Raw genomic sequence first — 18,087 nt, 5'->3', positions numbered from 1 at the left:
TTTGCTCTCGCCCCCAGGGGAAGGAGGAGGGGGGAGAGCCAACTAATGATGCCTCACCCCAGTAAAAGTGCTTTTCATTGGACTTAGTTCCAGAACTTATTGATGATCTGAGAACTTTGTGAACTTTTAAAACTTTTCTATGCCTCTGAGCCCAAAGCTGGCAGGGCAAGATGGCACACTTCCGTTGTCTTTATGAACTTTGAAACCTGACTCCACCTTCAAAATTCAGGCTTCCGGTCTTTGTCTCCGTGTCACCCAGAGGAATCTCTTGTGGATTGTTATTTTTTGAACTCTTTGGAGAGAAAACCTTTCTCTATTGCTAGACTGACTAAAGAAGCTCCCATCTGTTTGGATCTTCTGCCTCCTGGTCTCATCTGTCTGCTCTACTTCTCCAGCTGTCCAGTCTCTATACTGACTGATCTCTTTGTTTCATAAACCATGTCTCCAAAAAGACCACCCCCTGGAAAACCTGGCTTTGCTACTTCTGCACCGACATCTGCAACATCCAGTCCTGCTACATAGTCAAAGATTACAGAACTGATGCAACCCAAGAGTACAGAGGTGGATTTGCAACAAATGCTTCAACAACTCATACAGGGCCAGGAAGAAATTAAGAAACAATTAAAAGAAATGAAGGAAGAAATTAAAGAGAATCAAGTCCAAATTTATAAGAACTCACAGAGACTGGACCTTGAGGAGGGTGGGGTGGCGGAGGCGAGGGGGGGGGGGTAGAGGCTTTACAGAAGGGAAACAAAGAACTTGATACCCAACAAATGAAAACAGAGTTTGAGAGAATGTCCTTTTATCTTAGATTTCAAAATGTTATAGAAGCAGATGGGGAAAATATAAGGGACATTATGACCAATATTTTAGCTGAATACATACACAAAGATAAGCAGCAGATGGAATGGGAGATAGATCTGGTCTATAGAGTGAATTCAGCATATGCCAGAATACACAATGTACCCAGGGAGGTTCATATTAAATTCCTTAGAAAAAGCACAAGAGATGAAATTCTGGGTGTACAAAGGGGGCAAGCATTGACATACCATGACAGGGAGATAACCATCTTGAAGCAGATCCCCCCAAAAATTAGGGAGAAAAGGAAAAATTATTCGCAATTGGCGAATAAACTATACCAGAAGGGGGTGTGGTTTAGATGGTTGATGCCTGAAGGGATGCTGATATTCTGGGAGGAGACAAGAATCAGAATCAATACACCCATAGAGGCACAGGCCTTTATGGAAAAAAATAAAGCGCACCTAGAAAAAACAGAAGACTCTACAACGGTCATACAGGACACGGGAGGGGGCGGAGCTCTGCCAGCGGGGGGTGATGGGGCAACACCAAGAAAGCTCAGATCACAAAAATGAATAAGAAAACCACACTGTTATAAACAGACCGAAAGTAATAATGAAATTATATTTAGACTATATATCATAACTGTATAAACTGATTGAAAATTTTTTTAGAACTAATATGCTGATTTTACACGATTTTGTATTAATGTTTTATACATAGATGTATCTTATGAGTTTGGAGGGAGGGGGCGTCTGCCATACTTGCAACTGCCAAAATTTGTATACCATTCCACCTACCCTTTTCCTTATAAATGTTTTAAAAAACCAATAAAAATTTTCTGGGAAAAAAAAAAAAGACTAGAACACATCCTCTCGAGCAACCAACACTCAGATAATCAGGGAATATATCAGGCAAACAATCGACTAGAGAACTATACTTGAGGATTTACAAAGGAAAAAATCATACCCACACCAACATTGGCATGGCATTGGCAGATACTGTACATAAACAAATCTTACACTCACTAGCACTGATGATATTGCTTAATTGGGTAATGAAACTTCTTCAAGCAAACAATCAACCCCAGAGAGCAATAAGGACTCCACATCTATATATTTTCTTAACAATATGAAAGTGGTTTGCTGCGACCTCTTTGGGATGATTTTTTTAAAAAAAAACTAAGCAAACTAGTTTACAGATTTAGAATTCCATTCAAGAATCCTTGACTCAAACCTTAAAAGCATAACTTCAAGAAACCTTAACAACAAAAACAAAACCCTGCTCTTCTGCTTTCTGAAACAGAATCACTCTGCTATTTGAGCCATCAAAACTATGCACTGGCAAATATATGTTTTTATTTTATTTTATTTAAATGCAAAACTAACACTCTGGCTATGATTTAGAAAAGAGTTCAACAGAGCTTAACTGTGCACTACACTGCAAACAGAGTTATCATTTACTACTATGGAGACTGCAGCCAAATTGGATACATACTGTACATTCTGAATGCTTAGTTAGGGAACATGCAGAAATATGAGTAGTCCCTTTATTGCTCAAAACATTTTGCTTATGTTGTCCTTATGCAGTAATTAGGAGTTTACAAAATTATTTTTGGAGTATACTGATTTATTTAAAATATAAACAAAACAAAACAACAAGCAATATTGAAATATTTTGATGTGATAATACTTACCCTTTGTCCAAGCTGGCAAGAACTGCCAAAATCAACTATTTTGATCGCGCTTCGTTTGGGGTTACATAGCAAGATGTTCTCAGGTTTTAGATCACAGTGAATGATACTAAGTTCAGGAGTTGCAAGAAAAAGCAGTGCAGTACACATCTGTTGTGCAAACTTTCGCGTCAAGTTCAATGAAACCCCTCTGAAATTTGTATTCCGTAGAAGGTCATAAAGATTATAGGAGAGCATTTCAAAAACTAAACAGAGATGGTTTCGGAACATAAAGTGACGCTTCAAATGCACTGAAAGAAAGAGGGGGGAGATGTTAAATTACAGGTATAGTCTCAAACTTTTAAGCATCTCCCTAAGGAAGCTATTGCTTCCAAAGGCTGCCTTCCCCCCAAAAACCCCACTTTTTAAAAAAGTATATCTGTCCTTTTATTTTTCTATAAAAGTTGATGCTAAAATTAAAATGGTGGCACTTATTTTTTCTAAAAAGTACGAACTATATCCCTTCATTTATAGACTTCCTATGCTTGAGGCTTCAGGTTTCTGATCAATACACAACCTTTCTTCTTAAACTATTTGAAATTAGACTAAAATTTAATTGAACTAAATGCAACAACTAAAGAAATATACTGCTGCCATTACAAAGAGAATGTGTGCCTTTATTTTTTTGTCTAGAATTAAGGATGTATGTAAAAAGAAATTTCATTACTGCAGCTTTACAATCGCCCTTATACATTATATTTGATTCTGCAACAGAATGCACAGCAGAATAATTAAACCATTCAGAATTACATAAAGTTAACTTTAGTTACAGAACTGCCATTAGTTCAGAAAAAGCTACTTTTTAAATTTCATATTTAAAAATGCCTATACTGAGTGTTTCCCTGCCATAGTGTCTCGTGATGTTTTGATAATTTCATCTACAGGAAATATATTATAACCTCAAAAAGACAATGAAAATATAATGGTTGGTCATTATAAAAACTGAGACAGTCAAAAGCTATCTCTCGAAAAGATAAATTACCTATGTAATATTTCATTTCTGTGTCATGTTTGTTCATAAGCTCAAGAAGTCGCACTTCAATTTGGGCTTGATTTAGGAAAGCCTTCTTGTTCTTTATAATTTTAATAGCTACCCACTCCTGTTCCACGCGGTCATATGCCTTTACAACCTGTAGAAATGTAAATGCAGAAATGTAGAAAAGAAAAACACAAAATAGATACAACTGCATGCTAAATCAAAAAGACAGAACAATTATTGAAATAAAACACCTTCTATAAGCAACAGAACTTCTTTAATACATATGTATTTGTGTAGAAGATAAAAACAGTCCAGATTTTTGAAAGGAGGAAAAGAACTTGAAATTTTTTGGAATTAATTAGTGATTAAATGTTTTCTAAAATTCTTTATTTGTCAAATCACATGAAATCTAACACTTAAAACTACTTGCCTAATCAGAAGTAAAAAGAATTGAAATAGGACTTTGGTCAGATCTGCAAAGAATTTATAGTGAATAGTATCTGTGATGACATATGCATACTGTATTGTTGCATTATATATTGGTAGACTATTAGGAAGTAGAATGTAATATCTGCCTATCAAATCTATTAAATATCTATAGCTCTATACAGACCTGTGCACATCAACAAATTAAATCAAGGTAGTATAACGGAAAAAATGGGTTTTCTTCCCCACCACCATCAGTCTAAAAAACAACAACCCAAACTGGATTGTGAAGAGTATATCAAAAACCACCCATATATGACTTGGATAGGATATTGCTTTAAGTTGCTTTTATTCAAATTGTTCAATCATTACCTGTCCAAATGAGCCTTTGCCTATTAAAGAATCAATTTCATAACGATCCATCCATTTTTCCCCATTTTTCACAATGTAGTCATAGTTATCATCATCGTATCCATCATTATAAACCTTCCGCTCTTTTTTGTGACTAGAATCATCTCCTTGTCCCTGTTGATGTCGTCGCTTCTTTTTTGCATAGTAAACCTGAGATTAGGAAATGCAATTATTGCATAGCCAGTTTGTATCATACACTATTGCAAAAAAGATTGAAATACAGGATCTTATTTTCTTTGAAGTGGATAAATCAACCTTATAGTATTTTATTTCATCTCCAACTTTTCATTCATAAAATAAGACAGTAGCTTTGCTTTTTTTTTAGCAGACAAGTATTTTTGCCTATAACATCTTTGCAACAGTAAGAATAATTTCAAAGCAAAAAATATATTTTTAATAATGCAAAATTAGAAGAAAAAGAGAAAAAAGAGCAGATAGTAGCCATTGATACAATATATGAAAATAAATATATGCAAATAAAGAGGAAGGAAGGAAGGAAGGAAGATTTTAAATACCGTTCTAAGCAGCTTTTTCCTTTTCTAAAATGCTACTCATGAGGTAAGTATTCTTTTGAAGACTATAGTATTATTAATAGAAATTTAGAAAACTTTTTCTTTGTATTAAACATTTAATGTCCAACAGAAAAAGACTATATTTTTAGCTTGGATTTTAGTATTAGTAAACACATTCTAGTCACAATAAACAAACTTATATCAAAAGAAAAGTTAACTCAATGAATTATGCAAAGTTTACCTCATTAATATGTTTGTATGTTTTGATCAAATCCACAGACAATTTCCTTAAAGGAGCAGCTGCTGGATCACGGAAAGTTAGTGGCATTCGCCTCTGTAAAATAACAATATCACATATAGCCTTAATCAGATAAAATCAGAATGTTATTATTTAAAAACAACGGATTATACATTATATATTCATCAAAAGAACAACCAGAAATATATTTAAAAAGCAAAACATTTAAAAAGACTGGTGCTAAAATTTATCTTACTAACATACAAAAAAAAAAAAAACCTCAGCTTTCACTTAAAGTTAATATTATGGTATGATTTTAATGGTTTGATTATACCCAATAAGCAATGTCTATTTTTCATCTATTAATGTATAGTAGATTTTGGTTTTATATGCCCTTTTCTGAGATTCTTCTGTTAAAAATAGAATAAGACTAAATTGCTTTTTTTGTTACAAAATATAAGGCAACTGTTTCTAAAGCAGATGGATATTTTTTTGAAGAAATCCTTTCAAATGATAAAGGTATCCCTTTCCAGTCTATCTTAATATTACACCCAGAATTCCAATGAACAGATATGAACCCTGTCCTTATAAATGCAGATTGTCCTTACTCCTTAAATTTTGGAATATGGCCATTATTCAAGCAAGATAAGCATAGGAGCTGAGACTTGGAGATAGTGACTAAAGTAGCTTTCCCTGGTGGATTTCAACAGCAGAATCTTTCACCTAAACATCCAAAGAAAGGCTGTTCTAGTAATTTCTACAGGTTTGCATTACTGTATCTTGAAAATACAACTACAGTTCTACATGTTACTTTTTTTCCAAGCAGATCAAACTCTGCCCAGAGGTGACTTCTTGCTATGCTGAAGTATTTTATAAAACAGAGCCTTCAACTCAGAAGAATACAGAATGGACATTATGAGATGCAACCTCAAATAACTTTAATATAGAAGCCGAGGCTTTGAAATTTGACAGACAAAATGAAAGATATGCCAATTTTAAGCAGGCTACACTGACAGTATTAGCAATGATGTTAAAAGTTCTAATGCAAAGCAGGTAACATACAGACTTAAGAATCCTTAACTGAAACTGCTGAAATCTAATAGCAAAGTACACAGGATCAATTGCCAGTTTAAGCATTTAGTTGTTTTAAAATGTAGAATGGGATTGAAGTTTTAAACACAATTTGAACATCTACCTCAAAGAGTTAAGGAGAAAAAAAAATCTGGAAGACCTTTGGCCCTCTCATTTGCACCCTATTGTACAATCCTGTTTAGTATATGTAGGCTTAAGGGCCAAAATAGTGTGCTACCTTCAGTTATGGAACCAAATTAACAGTAATAGCAATAGCACGTACACTTATATACCACTTCACTGTGTTTTACAGACCTCTGTAAGCGGTTTTACCGTGTCAGCATATTGTCGCCAACAATCTGGGTCCTCATTTTATTGCCTTCAGAAGGATGGAAGGCTGAGTCAACCCTGAGCCGTTCAGAATCAAACTCCTGGAGTAAACAGTGAGTTAGCCTGCAGTATTGCATTCTAAGCACTGCACCACCATAGCTCTTATTAAACTCTATTCTAAATAGTTTGGGGCATTTAGAAATGTTACCCCTCATATATGCTTACTTATTAAAATCTACTGAATGGGCTCAACTTTTGTGTCCATTATTCAGAGGACTTTCAAAACCCTGATATATTGATTATTACCTTGTTGGTTCTGGTTTATCATACTACCAAACTAACCGTTTCCCTCAAGTTTTATGTGGTATTGAGACATGCAACATTTTAAAAGTTAAGATGAATCCTTTTTACATAATTCCCTTAGACGTCTTATAAGAATCATCAGATTACTCAAATCCTTTTAAGAATAAGGACACCTCAACATGAGGACTCCATCAGACTGAAAATACAGGTGGACCCTCAATTAATGAAAACTCATTCAGCAACTTCAAAGGTACAATGGCATTCAATGAGAGGTACTCATGACTGGTCCTCAAAGTTCCAGCCATCACAGCACTCCACGGTCACAAGATTGCAATCCAGGTGTTTCGAAAACAGATCACACTTATGATAGTTGCAGTAATCTACGATCACATGATCACTATTCAGGAGTTGCAAATTTCTGTTAGCTTCCCCCAAGTTGTGAGGAAATCTTTGTTTAACAAAGGCAACAGGGACTGTCAGGATTGCTATGTCATATTTTATGACCGCATATTTAACAACAGAAATTCCAGTCGCAATCAAGGTTGCAGCCCCACATTTCTATGTTTTCATGACATTAGAGACTTGATGGCTGAACAGATTTATTTCTGGTGTGTTTGAAATTCTATATTGTAATCTGCTCAGTCACTGAAAATTGGGTGGTCTACAAACTGTATTAATAAACAAATAAATAAAATAAAAATAAATAAATTAAAATAAATTAATTTATAATATAAAGTTTAGAAAAATAAACTAGTCAGAAGTCTCTATAGGAACAGGATTCATGCTAGTTAAAAAATCATTCTGTGCTCTGGATGAGAACACTGAGGAAACACTGTTTCGGGTTGACAGAATTGATCTGAAAGGGTGATTTGAGGGGCTTTGGGGAGGAGCAGAGGCATCAATCCTGTTTCCATTAAATAAATGATTGGGACATTTATTGGGATATTATAAAACATGTTAGGAAGAGTGAAAACTGAGTGAGTATGGTAGGAGCCTACAAATATAATCTAGCACACAATTAAGTTTGTTGGCCTTCCTTCCTTTCAGGGTGCAGCCCAACCAAAGAATCAAAATGACAATAGAGATAGACCTTTCAAAGTTAAAAGAAATCCTGCTTCTTAATCTCAGGACAACTTCGAAGTAAAGGAATTAATTATGATGAAAATTATAACCTGGAATGTATTACAAAGATCTAGGTGAGAGGGAAAAAAGGATTCATTACAAAGTTAACTCATTCTAGGATGTTAACAACTTACAGCCGTATGCATACAGCCTGCAAATCTTTTAGAATTATCCATAGTAGACATTCAATCCAATCAAAGCTCCAAATAAGCTCTAGTTAAACAAGTCATACATTAAACAGTATGTTGGATCATATTTTTATTGAACCTACTGTCTTTGAAGCCCTCTTAAGGGCTCATTCAATTGGATACTACAATCAATGAAATGATAAATAAGTTATAACATCTGCTTTTGATAAAACAGGATCTTGAAATTGAATCAAATCCTCATCATAAGATCTTACCTTCTTTTATAGATTTCCCATGTATCCCAATGACTGATAATGCATCAATTTAACTGCCAGGCAGATAGTACTGATTATGTGCTCTCACATTTGTGTTAACTATTAGTTAAATATATTTTTTCCATGATTTGTCTCTAACATCTTTGAGTCTCCCAATAGTGCATCCATCACCACTGCTAACTAACTCCATTCACCTTGTTGTAGACATCCTTTCCTTCCATCCTTCCCAATATTGGAGCTTTCTCTAGAGAGCTAGGTCCTTACATAATTTATTATATGGGTAATCTGAGTCTAATTATTTGTCACTTGAGCAAGAACTCTTGATTTGTTTGGATGATCCTTTTCTTTATTTTCTCTACTGCCCATAGTATTCTCAAGAGCATTTTCCAACAGCAAGTTCAAAAACATCAATACTCTTTTAACCCTGCTTCTTCAAGATCTAATTTTTTTTCTATAGAATATCACAGGCAGTATTATGGCTTGCATGTCTCTGATATTTGTAAGTATAATAACATCATGGCATCTGAACAACTTCTCCAGACCTTCACGATGAGCCGTAGTTGCACAGTGGTTAGAATGCAATATTGCAGGATAACTGCATTCCACTGCCAGGAGTTCAATCCCAACGGGGCTCAAGGTTGACTCAGCCTTCTATTCTTCCAAGGTCGGTAAAATGAGGACCCATTTGTTGATTTTTGGGAGCAATATGCTGGCTCTGTAAACTGCTTAGAGAGGGCTGTAAAGCACTTTGAAGCAGTATATAAGCCTAAGTGCTACTGCTATTCATAATAATTGACTTGACTGGTCATTTTCTGCTGATGGTTAATCCTAAAAGACCAAAGTTATCCATTGGTTCAATATTTTCATTATTGATCCTAAGGCTGGTTGTTCTACCTGCTGTCTGTGCTCTGTGAGTTCTATTATAGTTTGTAGGTCCTATGCATTTTCAGCTATCGGTGTAGTGTCATCAGCATAATAATAAGCCGATTATTCATGTTTCTTCCTCCAATTTGAAAACCACATTAATGTTCTTCCAATCCAGCTTCCTATATATATTCAGCAGGTAAGTTTAAAAAAAAGGGGGAGGGGGATTTATTCAACATTGTTTTGCATAGTGGCTTTTTGACCTGTATATAAGCTTCTAATGATAACAATGAGATGCTTTGAAGATCCCATTTTTCTAAGTACATTCCACAGTGTGATGTGACCAATACAACTGAAAGCTTCTATGCAATCAATGAAGCACATATGGATTTATTTTGGATATTTTTTGACTGTCTAAATTATCCAGCATATATCAACAATAATGTTTCTGTTTTTTAGCCTTGTCTAAAGCCAGCATGAACATCTGCCATTTCTTTTTCCAAGTAAAGTTCTAAGCCACACTGGATGATGGCAAGCATTACTTTGCCAGCATGTGAAATTAACGATATTGTACAATAATTTGCACACTCAGTTTAATCTCCCAGTTTTTGGTATTGGAATGTAGATGACTTCTTCCAATAAGTGGGCCAATGTATCATTCCCAAAATGTGCTGGCATAAGTTAGAACTTCCACTAATTTTCCTGTTCTTGCTTAGTTCTATTGGTAATTCCATCAACACATTTCCAACTTGGAAATGACCAGAGTTCTGATTATCTTCATCTTCTAAGATATCCAATATTCTTGAATATTGACATCTTTATTGCACAACCTTCAATATATGGTTTCCATTTTAGTCTGTTCTCCTATGAATTAGTTACTATCTATCCATTAGCTTTCTTATCATATCAATTTGAGGTTGGAACCGCTTTCTGAATGCAAAAATTTTCTTTGTTTTCCCATGTCTGTTCTCATTATCTGTGTTTCTAAAGATATTGTTAGAAATAGAGAAATGAAATATCACTATAAATTCTTCCCAGAATTACAACCCAACAAAAATAATCCCAATATAATGCTCAAGGAAGCTGTAAATACCCTTAGTACTAACAAAAATGTGTAGGCCGCTCACACATTCTCTGATGTCAATGCTCATCAGTCTACCAGAGGGGAAAATAAAACAAAAGTAATATGCATGCAAATGTATCTAGGAGGAAACCACTCTTTTCCAATGTACTAGCAAGTACATTGCTACCTCTTTTGGATTTGACAATAGTCACTTGGATGATGCAGTGAAACCGTATTCTGTGACATGAAAACTGCACTTTTTAGCATTAATGAGAAATATATTTGGATAAAATGGAGTACTGAATTCCAAGTGAAGAATATTGTACTCAACTGTGAAGCACACAGCTTCACAGTTGGGTACAATATGTACGATGATTTGGAATCTCAAGATCCAAGTTTTACAACTGAGAGACAAAGGATTCTGGGTTGCATCAGCAAATTTGAAAGGAGGTTGTCCAGTTATCTCCATGCGAAGTTGAAAAAATATGGGTCATGGACATAACTGAATCTAAAAACATAAATACATATACTGCAGGTTTCTGGAGCAGAAGAAATAGCATGTTTTGGAATGGATGAGTTAAAGTCTCAGTTAATTAACCCAAATTAAATGCTATGGTATGACTGGAAGCAAGGAGTTACAGCATAAAGCCCAAAGATTAACTGTATCTTGAGGCCACTCTTTAAAATAAATTGGGCCAAAATATCTCAAGGATGATGTGTTGGTTTCAAGAGAGGAAACCTGATATACTTAGTGAATGAATTTCTATTAATAAATAACAATTATAATAATAACAATGAAATGACAAGGGATATACTTAACAATATATATATGTACTGGCTCAATAAAAGGTATTGGGATACAAATAGTAAACAGCGACTTGGAAAAGAGGATTAGAAATTTTGTTATCAATCGTAATTAATTCTTACTTAGAACATGTTATAAAGGTGTAATGTTATTGGATGATTTTAGAAATAATTAATGAAATGTCATTATGTGGTTGTGTTTTTCAATTTTGGATTATTTTATGCAAAAGGACGTTAAAACAATTATAGTCAAATGAGAATTGTGGGATGTTGATAGTAAGATATATAAAGATTTTTGATTTAAAATATATAATGTAATATGAATTATAAGTAATGACAGTGGAAGAGATGCACGAAAGTTATTTGTAACCAATCGACACACTTCTACAATTTGTAACAAAAGATGATTTTATTTTATTTTTTGTGTGTTGTGTTTGTCTGTTTAAGCAAAAAAAAATTTTTTTTTAAAAAAAAGGATGATGTGCAGGACTAATCAGCAGGTACAAAAATGTTTCCAAGATTACAGCTCTAATAGATAAGGAGGTATCACCAATTATCACATATAAAGCTTCCCATACTTTTTTTCCAGCAAAAACAGTGAATGTTGGGTTTCTAAGTTCAATAAAGATGCAACACAATAAACTATTTTATGTGTTGTTTAATCACAATCAACACACAGATAATACTTATCTGTTTATAGCACTTAGATAAAACTCAAATGACACTGGAGGTCACAGTACTGCAGAATTATAATTCTAAGGGGTTCACAATCATTCCTTCATTCTATTGGTGTAGAAAGCAAAGAGATACTATGGTCACAATCCATAAAAATCCATCTCACTTTCCACAAACTCTGACAGCCTTATAAAACTTGAATGTTGATGTTTAATGTCCAGAACAGTGTAGGGATATTCTACCGGTATGTAATCGTTGCACAGCACTGCAGTTTAACATCTTGATAAATACAAGTTAAGTGAGTTGCCAAATATTCTACTTTGACATTTTGAACATGAAATGTGTGACACTTCCATTTCAAATGCAAAAACTGCTGTGCTGAATCTATACATATAAAAACAAAATACCACTCATGCATCATCATGAATATCCAGAACCGTAAAGCCTACAAACGTCAAATTTGCCACATATGTTCCTCTTAGCTTCTAGGTGCTCACAAAGAAAGGATTTTTCAAAATGACCATCAGAGCATTAGTATTTCCTATATTATTATTAACACACTCTCATGCTAAGGAGTTCTACTCCCCCTCCCAACCTGAAAAGAAATCTGTTCCAAATGCAAAACACAAGCAGAAGAGAGGAGATTCAGTTTCAGTTTTATTTTCACAGCAGGAAGCAGCTTTACTACAGAACAGTTGAGCTGAGTCACCGCCAGGCTCCTTCCTGCTCACACAGCAAATACTGTTTCACTTTCAAAATGGCCCTCTGATGCTAAGGAGTTCTACTCCCCCTCCCCACCTCGAAAATATGTTCCACACTCTGATGCTAAGGAGTTCTACTCCCGCTCCCCACCTCAAAAGAAATCTGTTCCAAATGCAAAACACAAGCAGAGGAGTTTCTAATAAACCCTATGTTAATCAGTCATAAATTAGATCAATGCCTTGGACTAATAAGCATTTGTCTGCTTTTAAATATGAACCTCAGATTGATTACTCTAGTAATCCACAATGCAGAGGTCCTCCCTGACCGATAAAGCCGCCAGTTCAGAAATTTTGCGGGCTGAAGTGATGGCAATTAGAAAGGCAGTCTTAAATGATAAGTGTCGCAAGGTAATGGAACGAATCAGTTCGAATGGAACTGAGGTCAAGGTCTGCAGAACGATCACCAGGTCCCATGGGTACTGGTGGACCGTCGGGGGACATAGGTTGGTAGCTCCATTCAGGAAGCTGCGGATCCTGGGATGCCTGCTGAATGGTATAGTGTCATCTCTGGACAATATGGTGGCCAAGGCGGCCGTCTGCCTCCACAGTGTGTTGGGGGCAAGATCTTTGTCCAGTCCGTCCTGGAGAAATTCAAGGATTTGAGGGATAGTTGCTGCGGTGACAACGATGTGACGCGACTGACACCAAGATGCGAAAGCTGTCCAGGTTGCGTCATAGATGCACACGGTGGAAGGGCGTCTGGATGCCTGGATGGTGCGGATGACCTTGTCTGAGAAATTGTCCTGCCTCAGGAGGTCCCCCTCAAGTGCCAGACAGCCAACTGGAGCCACTGAGGATCCAGCTGAGGAATGGCCCCCTGGCTGAGGGAGATCTGCTTCTGAGGAATGCGCCAGTGTTTGGTCACTGACAGATCAACAAGGTTGGCGAACCAGGATTGCCTCGGCCAATGTGGTGTGACAAGCAGCAGCTCCGCACCATGCAACAGAATCTTCTTGATCACCTAGAGAATTAGGTTGAGAGGCGGGAAGGCATAAAGAAGGACAGGAGGCACGAGGTCAGCTTTCCCAGCAGCTGGGATAGAGTCACGATGGAGGCTGACCTGGATGTCCTGATCTGTCGCACAAGTGAGGTTATGCTGTCCGCTCGCTGTTGTGTGAGGAAAACCTTGCAAGTGTTGGAGTCGATCACGGTGCCCAGATGCTGAATTCTGGAGGTTGGAATCAGGTGACTCTTCTCTCGATTGACAGAAAAGCCATGCTGCTCGAGGGTGCGAATGGTGAGGCTGAGATCCTGATGTGTGGGGAGGTGACGACTGCAGGAGGATATCGTCCAGGTAGCAGAGATGCACTGCGACTGTGGCCAGAAGCTTGGTGAATGTCCTTGGGGCTGATGAGAGGCCGAAAGGAAGGGCCTTGTACTGATGATGGTGGTCTGCAAACTAGAATCTCAAGAACTTGCAATGCGCTGGGTGAATGGGGATGTGCAGATACGCCTCCTTCAGATCGATCGATGTCATGAGATTGTTCTGCCTGATGCAACTCAATATGGTCTGAGTTGACTGCATCTTGAAGCACTTGTATGCTAGGTGGGTGTTGAGTTTCTTGAGGTCCAGGATTGCTCTCACCCACCCACCCCCATGCCTTGGGGACAAGGAAAAGGATCGAATAAAATCCCCTGCCCTCCTGACCCGGGGGTATCTGCTCGATGGCTGCTATGTCCAGTAAATGTCTGATCTCCGCTTGCATCAGCTGGCGTTTGAGCGGCGCTTTGGGAAGGGGACAGCAGACGAATGTCCGCAGGGGCTTCGAGAAAAACTCTAAGGTCAGGCGGTACTGAACTGTGTTCCGAACCCAAGCGTCTGTCGTTGTCTCCTCCCATTGGTTGGCATACAGTTGCAGTCTGCCCCCAATGGAAGGGGGCCGGTGACGGTCACTTAAGTCTGTCGAAAGGAACAGATGGAGCCCCCCCCTTGGAATGTCCTGCGGTTTCCCTGCTGTCTATTCTTATCCCTGAATGAAGACCTCTCATAGGAGCGGTCCTGCGACTGGGTGTAAGGCCTGGTGTATCCCCCAGAGGTAAAAGGGACATCTTTATTTTGAAAGGGCAGTCTGCGAAAAAAGGAATGACCCTTACAGTCCGGCTTCTTGGTGACAGCTGGCAGGACCTTGCGCTTGTCCTTGGACTCAATTAATACTGAGTCCAAGGCCTCCCCGAACAGCTTGCCACCCTTGAAGGGGGCTGAAGCTAGTTTCCTTTTGCCTTCATGTCCACCTGCCAGTGACGGAGCCACAGCAGGCGGTGTGAGGTGACATTGGAGGCAAGAGCCCTAGATGAGAATTTGGTGGTGTTAAGGGAGGCGTCGGCTGAATACTCTACCGTTGCGATTATCTTGTTAACATCCTGGCGAGATCTAGCGTCGCCTGCTGGGATATTGGATAGTAACTTACGCAGCCAAAACAAGGTTGCCCTACTGAAATAGGAAGGAGATGATGAGGCTTTCATGGCCCACGCAGTGGCCATGTGAGTCTTGTGACAGGCCTTCTCTGCCTTCTTGTCCTCAGCTTTAAGTCCTTCCAGCAGATCAGCTGGCAGAACCGAGTTCGAGGTTAGAGCCACTATGGGAACATCTACCTGGGGGAGCTTTAGGAGGTCCTCCATTTCAGCCTCCATGGAGTAAAGTTTTTTATCTACTCCACTGGGATTAGCCATTGAACCTGGCTAAGCCCATTGGTGCTGAACAACATCCAGGAAAAGCTGGGCAGCTGGAACCAGATCTTGAGGAGGGATGTTCTCCTTTAAAAGACCTGCCCCTGGATCCTGAGATCCGACAAGCGTCTAATTGTCCTGGTCTGAGGAAGCCTTATTCGATTGTGTGGGAAGCCCCATCTGAATAGATAAGGCCGTGGCCTTGGTAAGGATGGCCCGAAACATAGAGGGCTTGAACAAGCCTGAGAAGGCAGGAACATCGGGCGCCTAATTCTCATCTTCTCACAAGTCAGGCGCATCCTGAACACCCTCCTCAGTGTCAGATGCTTCGCTGATAGCCGAGGAGACCCTGCCCAATTGTGCCTGAGAGTCAGTGACCCTCGCCTTGGCTCTGACATGGCTTGGAAGAGGCAATGTGAGGCCCAGTTGCTGGATACCATCCGCAATCCCCTGAGATATAGCTTTTGCAACCATCTCACTCATTGCTAGTGACAGGTCAGGAGTGGAATCCTGATCCTGGGGCAATGCTCTGGAGCCAGGCCCGGAGGGAGGAAGTTCCTCCCCCAGCAGGGAGCAAGCTTCATCCCTGTACTCCTCTCCCAGGGATGAGGCTAGAGACCTGGGAGATGCCCTAGAGGGATTTGGGGAGAAACCAAAGTCCTCCTCCTCCACTACCGATGGAGTTTCCTCTGGAGGAGGATCTGAAATGGCAGGGACAGCAGGAACCTCAGCAGGTGGAGGGAGTTCCCTGTCCAGCCCTTGGGTGCCCTGAGCCCTCTGAAATTGTTTTTCTAGGGCTCTCTGATGCCTCTCTGCCAGCCTCTCATCTGCCTTGGACACCTTTTTTGTCTTGGGCTGTTCGTCCTTTCTGGGGCATGCTGCACTGACACCCTTGGCCGCAGGATTGGGCCTGCTGCGCTTACTGACAGGAGGCCCTGCCTGATCCTTGGCTTTGTCCAGGTGGTCTTGCTGGCCATGCTTGAACTTCCAGACAATCCTCGTTATATAAGAAAGCCACTTGGAGACAATGAGAGTTGGCCCAAATGGAATTGGAGAGCAGAGTCAATGGGCCCAGGCAGGGAATACAGCAATGAAAAATGGCGCCAAATTGGAAGTCCCAGGGCGCCCACAGATCCGTGCTACTGAGAGAAAAGCAGGGAATGGCCTGAGAAAGCCAAATTCCCTGCAGCCGCTAATTAGGATCTTCCTGGGGAGGGGGAGGCCAGCCTGGAGACCCAGAGCAAGGCCCCTCGATTAACACCCCTCCCAGCGGCGATCTGCGAAGGACCAGGCTGCGGCAGAGAGAAAAATGGCTTGATTTTAAAAGTGCACCTTTTGTGCTGTCCAAAATGGCCGCCGCAATCTTGAAACAACACCGGGACTGCTGTCGGCAATCTGGAGAGCTCAGAAGAGCCTCCGGAGCTAACGAGAGTCCTCTGATAGTTTTCTGGGGATCCTGATCTTCCTACCTTGCCCCTGGCTCGCCAGCGGCCGCTGATGAGCCTCCCGGTGCAGCCTCAACTGTGTGTGAGCGCGGAAGGCTGTTTAACTCTAAGCTGCCTGGTCTGCACGTGAGTGAAGCCAAGAACTAAAGGAGAACGCTTTCCAATGAAAAACAACAAAACCTAAGGGTATCTAAGGCTACATAGTGAAACAGAAAATAAGAAAGGGCTACACTATGCTAGTATGGAGAGTCCAGCTTGCTGTCCAAGGACTGGAACTCCCCAATGCGTCCTTTTAGGGCGACTGAGTCTTTCAAACTGAACTCCAAAGGGAGCAGGAGGCATGGCTACACTAAAAATTTGAACTCAGTCCTTGGGCAGCAAGCTGAAATTAACCCATTGCTTGGACACTCCAAGCAGTGCCTAAGAGAATAAACAGCCCCTCTGGATTGTGCCGGGGGAAAGCAGGACCCTTGCTACAATGGGCCTTCCACATGTGGCCTTCAACTTCCAGGCAGGGAAGGGGAGGGAACCTCTAACAATGTTTTTGTGTTGCAGCAACCATTACCTGGCTTGCCAGCTACTTCAAATGAGGGGGAGGCAGATTCCTTAGAGCAGTGATGGCGAACCTGTGGCACGCGGAGCCATTTGTCAGGGCACGCAAGGCGCTGCCCTGTCAGCTGAGTTCACCTTTTTAAAAGCTATTTTTCGCCTTCTCCAGGCTCCAGAGGCTTTATAGGAGCCTGGGGAGGGTGAAAAGAGCCCCCCCCCCCGGAGGCTTCAGGGAGTGTCCCTGAAGCCTTCAGAACGCTTAAAACCACCCTCCGAGCAAACTGGAAGTGACTTCCGGGTTGCTCGGAGGGTGGTTTTAAGCGCTCCGAAGGCGTCAGGGAAGCCTCCGGACAGTCCCTGAAGCCTCCAGAGGGCCTCCGGGGGGTCGGGGGAGGCTCCTTTCGCCCTCCCCAGGCTCCTATAAAGCCCCTGGAGCCTGGGGAGGGCGAAAAAAGCATGTAAAAATGGGGGGAGGTTCGCGCGTTGTGCGCGCATGCGCATGGGGGGGTCGCGCGTTGCATTATGGGTGTGGCACGCCCGCACTCAACCCCCCTGCGCTTCCCCCACTTGTGGCACGCGAGCCAAAATGACCATTGGCTTACCTGAAGGGTCCTTTTCTGTACACCGCGGGAGAGTCCAAGCAATGGGTTAATTCAGTCTGCTTGCCCTTAGGACTGAGGAACTATTTTTCCTTTAGCCACACCTCCTCCTGGTGTGCTCAATCCCCCAGAATTCTTAGAAGGAGTCAGTTCGTGCGGACGGAGCGGAGCGTCCAAGATGATGTACTGTTGACACGAAGAACCCGAATCCCGGCCGTGAGAGCCAGGGTGGGTTGGACTCTCCCGCGGTGTACAGAAAAGGACCCTTCAGGTAAGCCAATGGTCATTTTCCTGTACACCGCTTGGAGAGTCCAAGCAATGGGACATACCCAAGT

The 18,087-nt window shown here is 40.3% G+C and overlaps 1 protein-coding gene across 9 annotated transcripts in view; it reads right to left on the bottom strand.

Annotated features, from left to right (window-relative positions):
• The window catches only part of DYRK1A (dual specificity tyrosine phosphorylation regulated kinase 1A), a 176,364-nt gene that overhangs the window by 9,647 nt on the left and 148,630 nt on the right, over positions 1 to 18,087 (bottom strand). For all 9 annotated transcript variants that reach the window (XM_081951503.1, XM_081951505.1, XM_081951504.1 and 6 more), the window contains 4 exons: positions 5,100 to 5,192; positions 4,308 to 4,496; positions 3,513 to 3,660; positions 2,495 to 2,781 (listed from right to left, as the gene is read on the bottom strand). In XM_081951503.1, the coding sequence (XP_081807629.1) occupies positions 2,495 to 2,781; positions 3,513 to 3,660; positions 4,308 to 4,496; positions 5,100 to 5,192 (717 nt within the window). The remainder of the gene's footprint in view (positions 1 to 2,494; positions 2,782 to 3,512; positions 3,661 to 4,307; positions 4,497 to 5,099; positions 5,193 to 18,087) is intronic.

This window comes from Natrix helvetica (genome assembly GCF_964273705.1).
Source record: "Natrix helvetica genome assembly, chromosome: 4".
In the NCBI taxonomy this organism is placed as follows: Eukaryota; Metazoa; Chordata; class Lepidosauria; order Squamata; family Natricidae; genus Natrix; species Natrix helvetica.
Note: the sequence above shows the minus strand (reverse complement) of the source record. Positions and strands in the feature narration are given on the sequence as shown.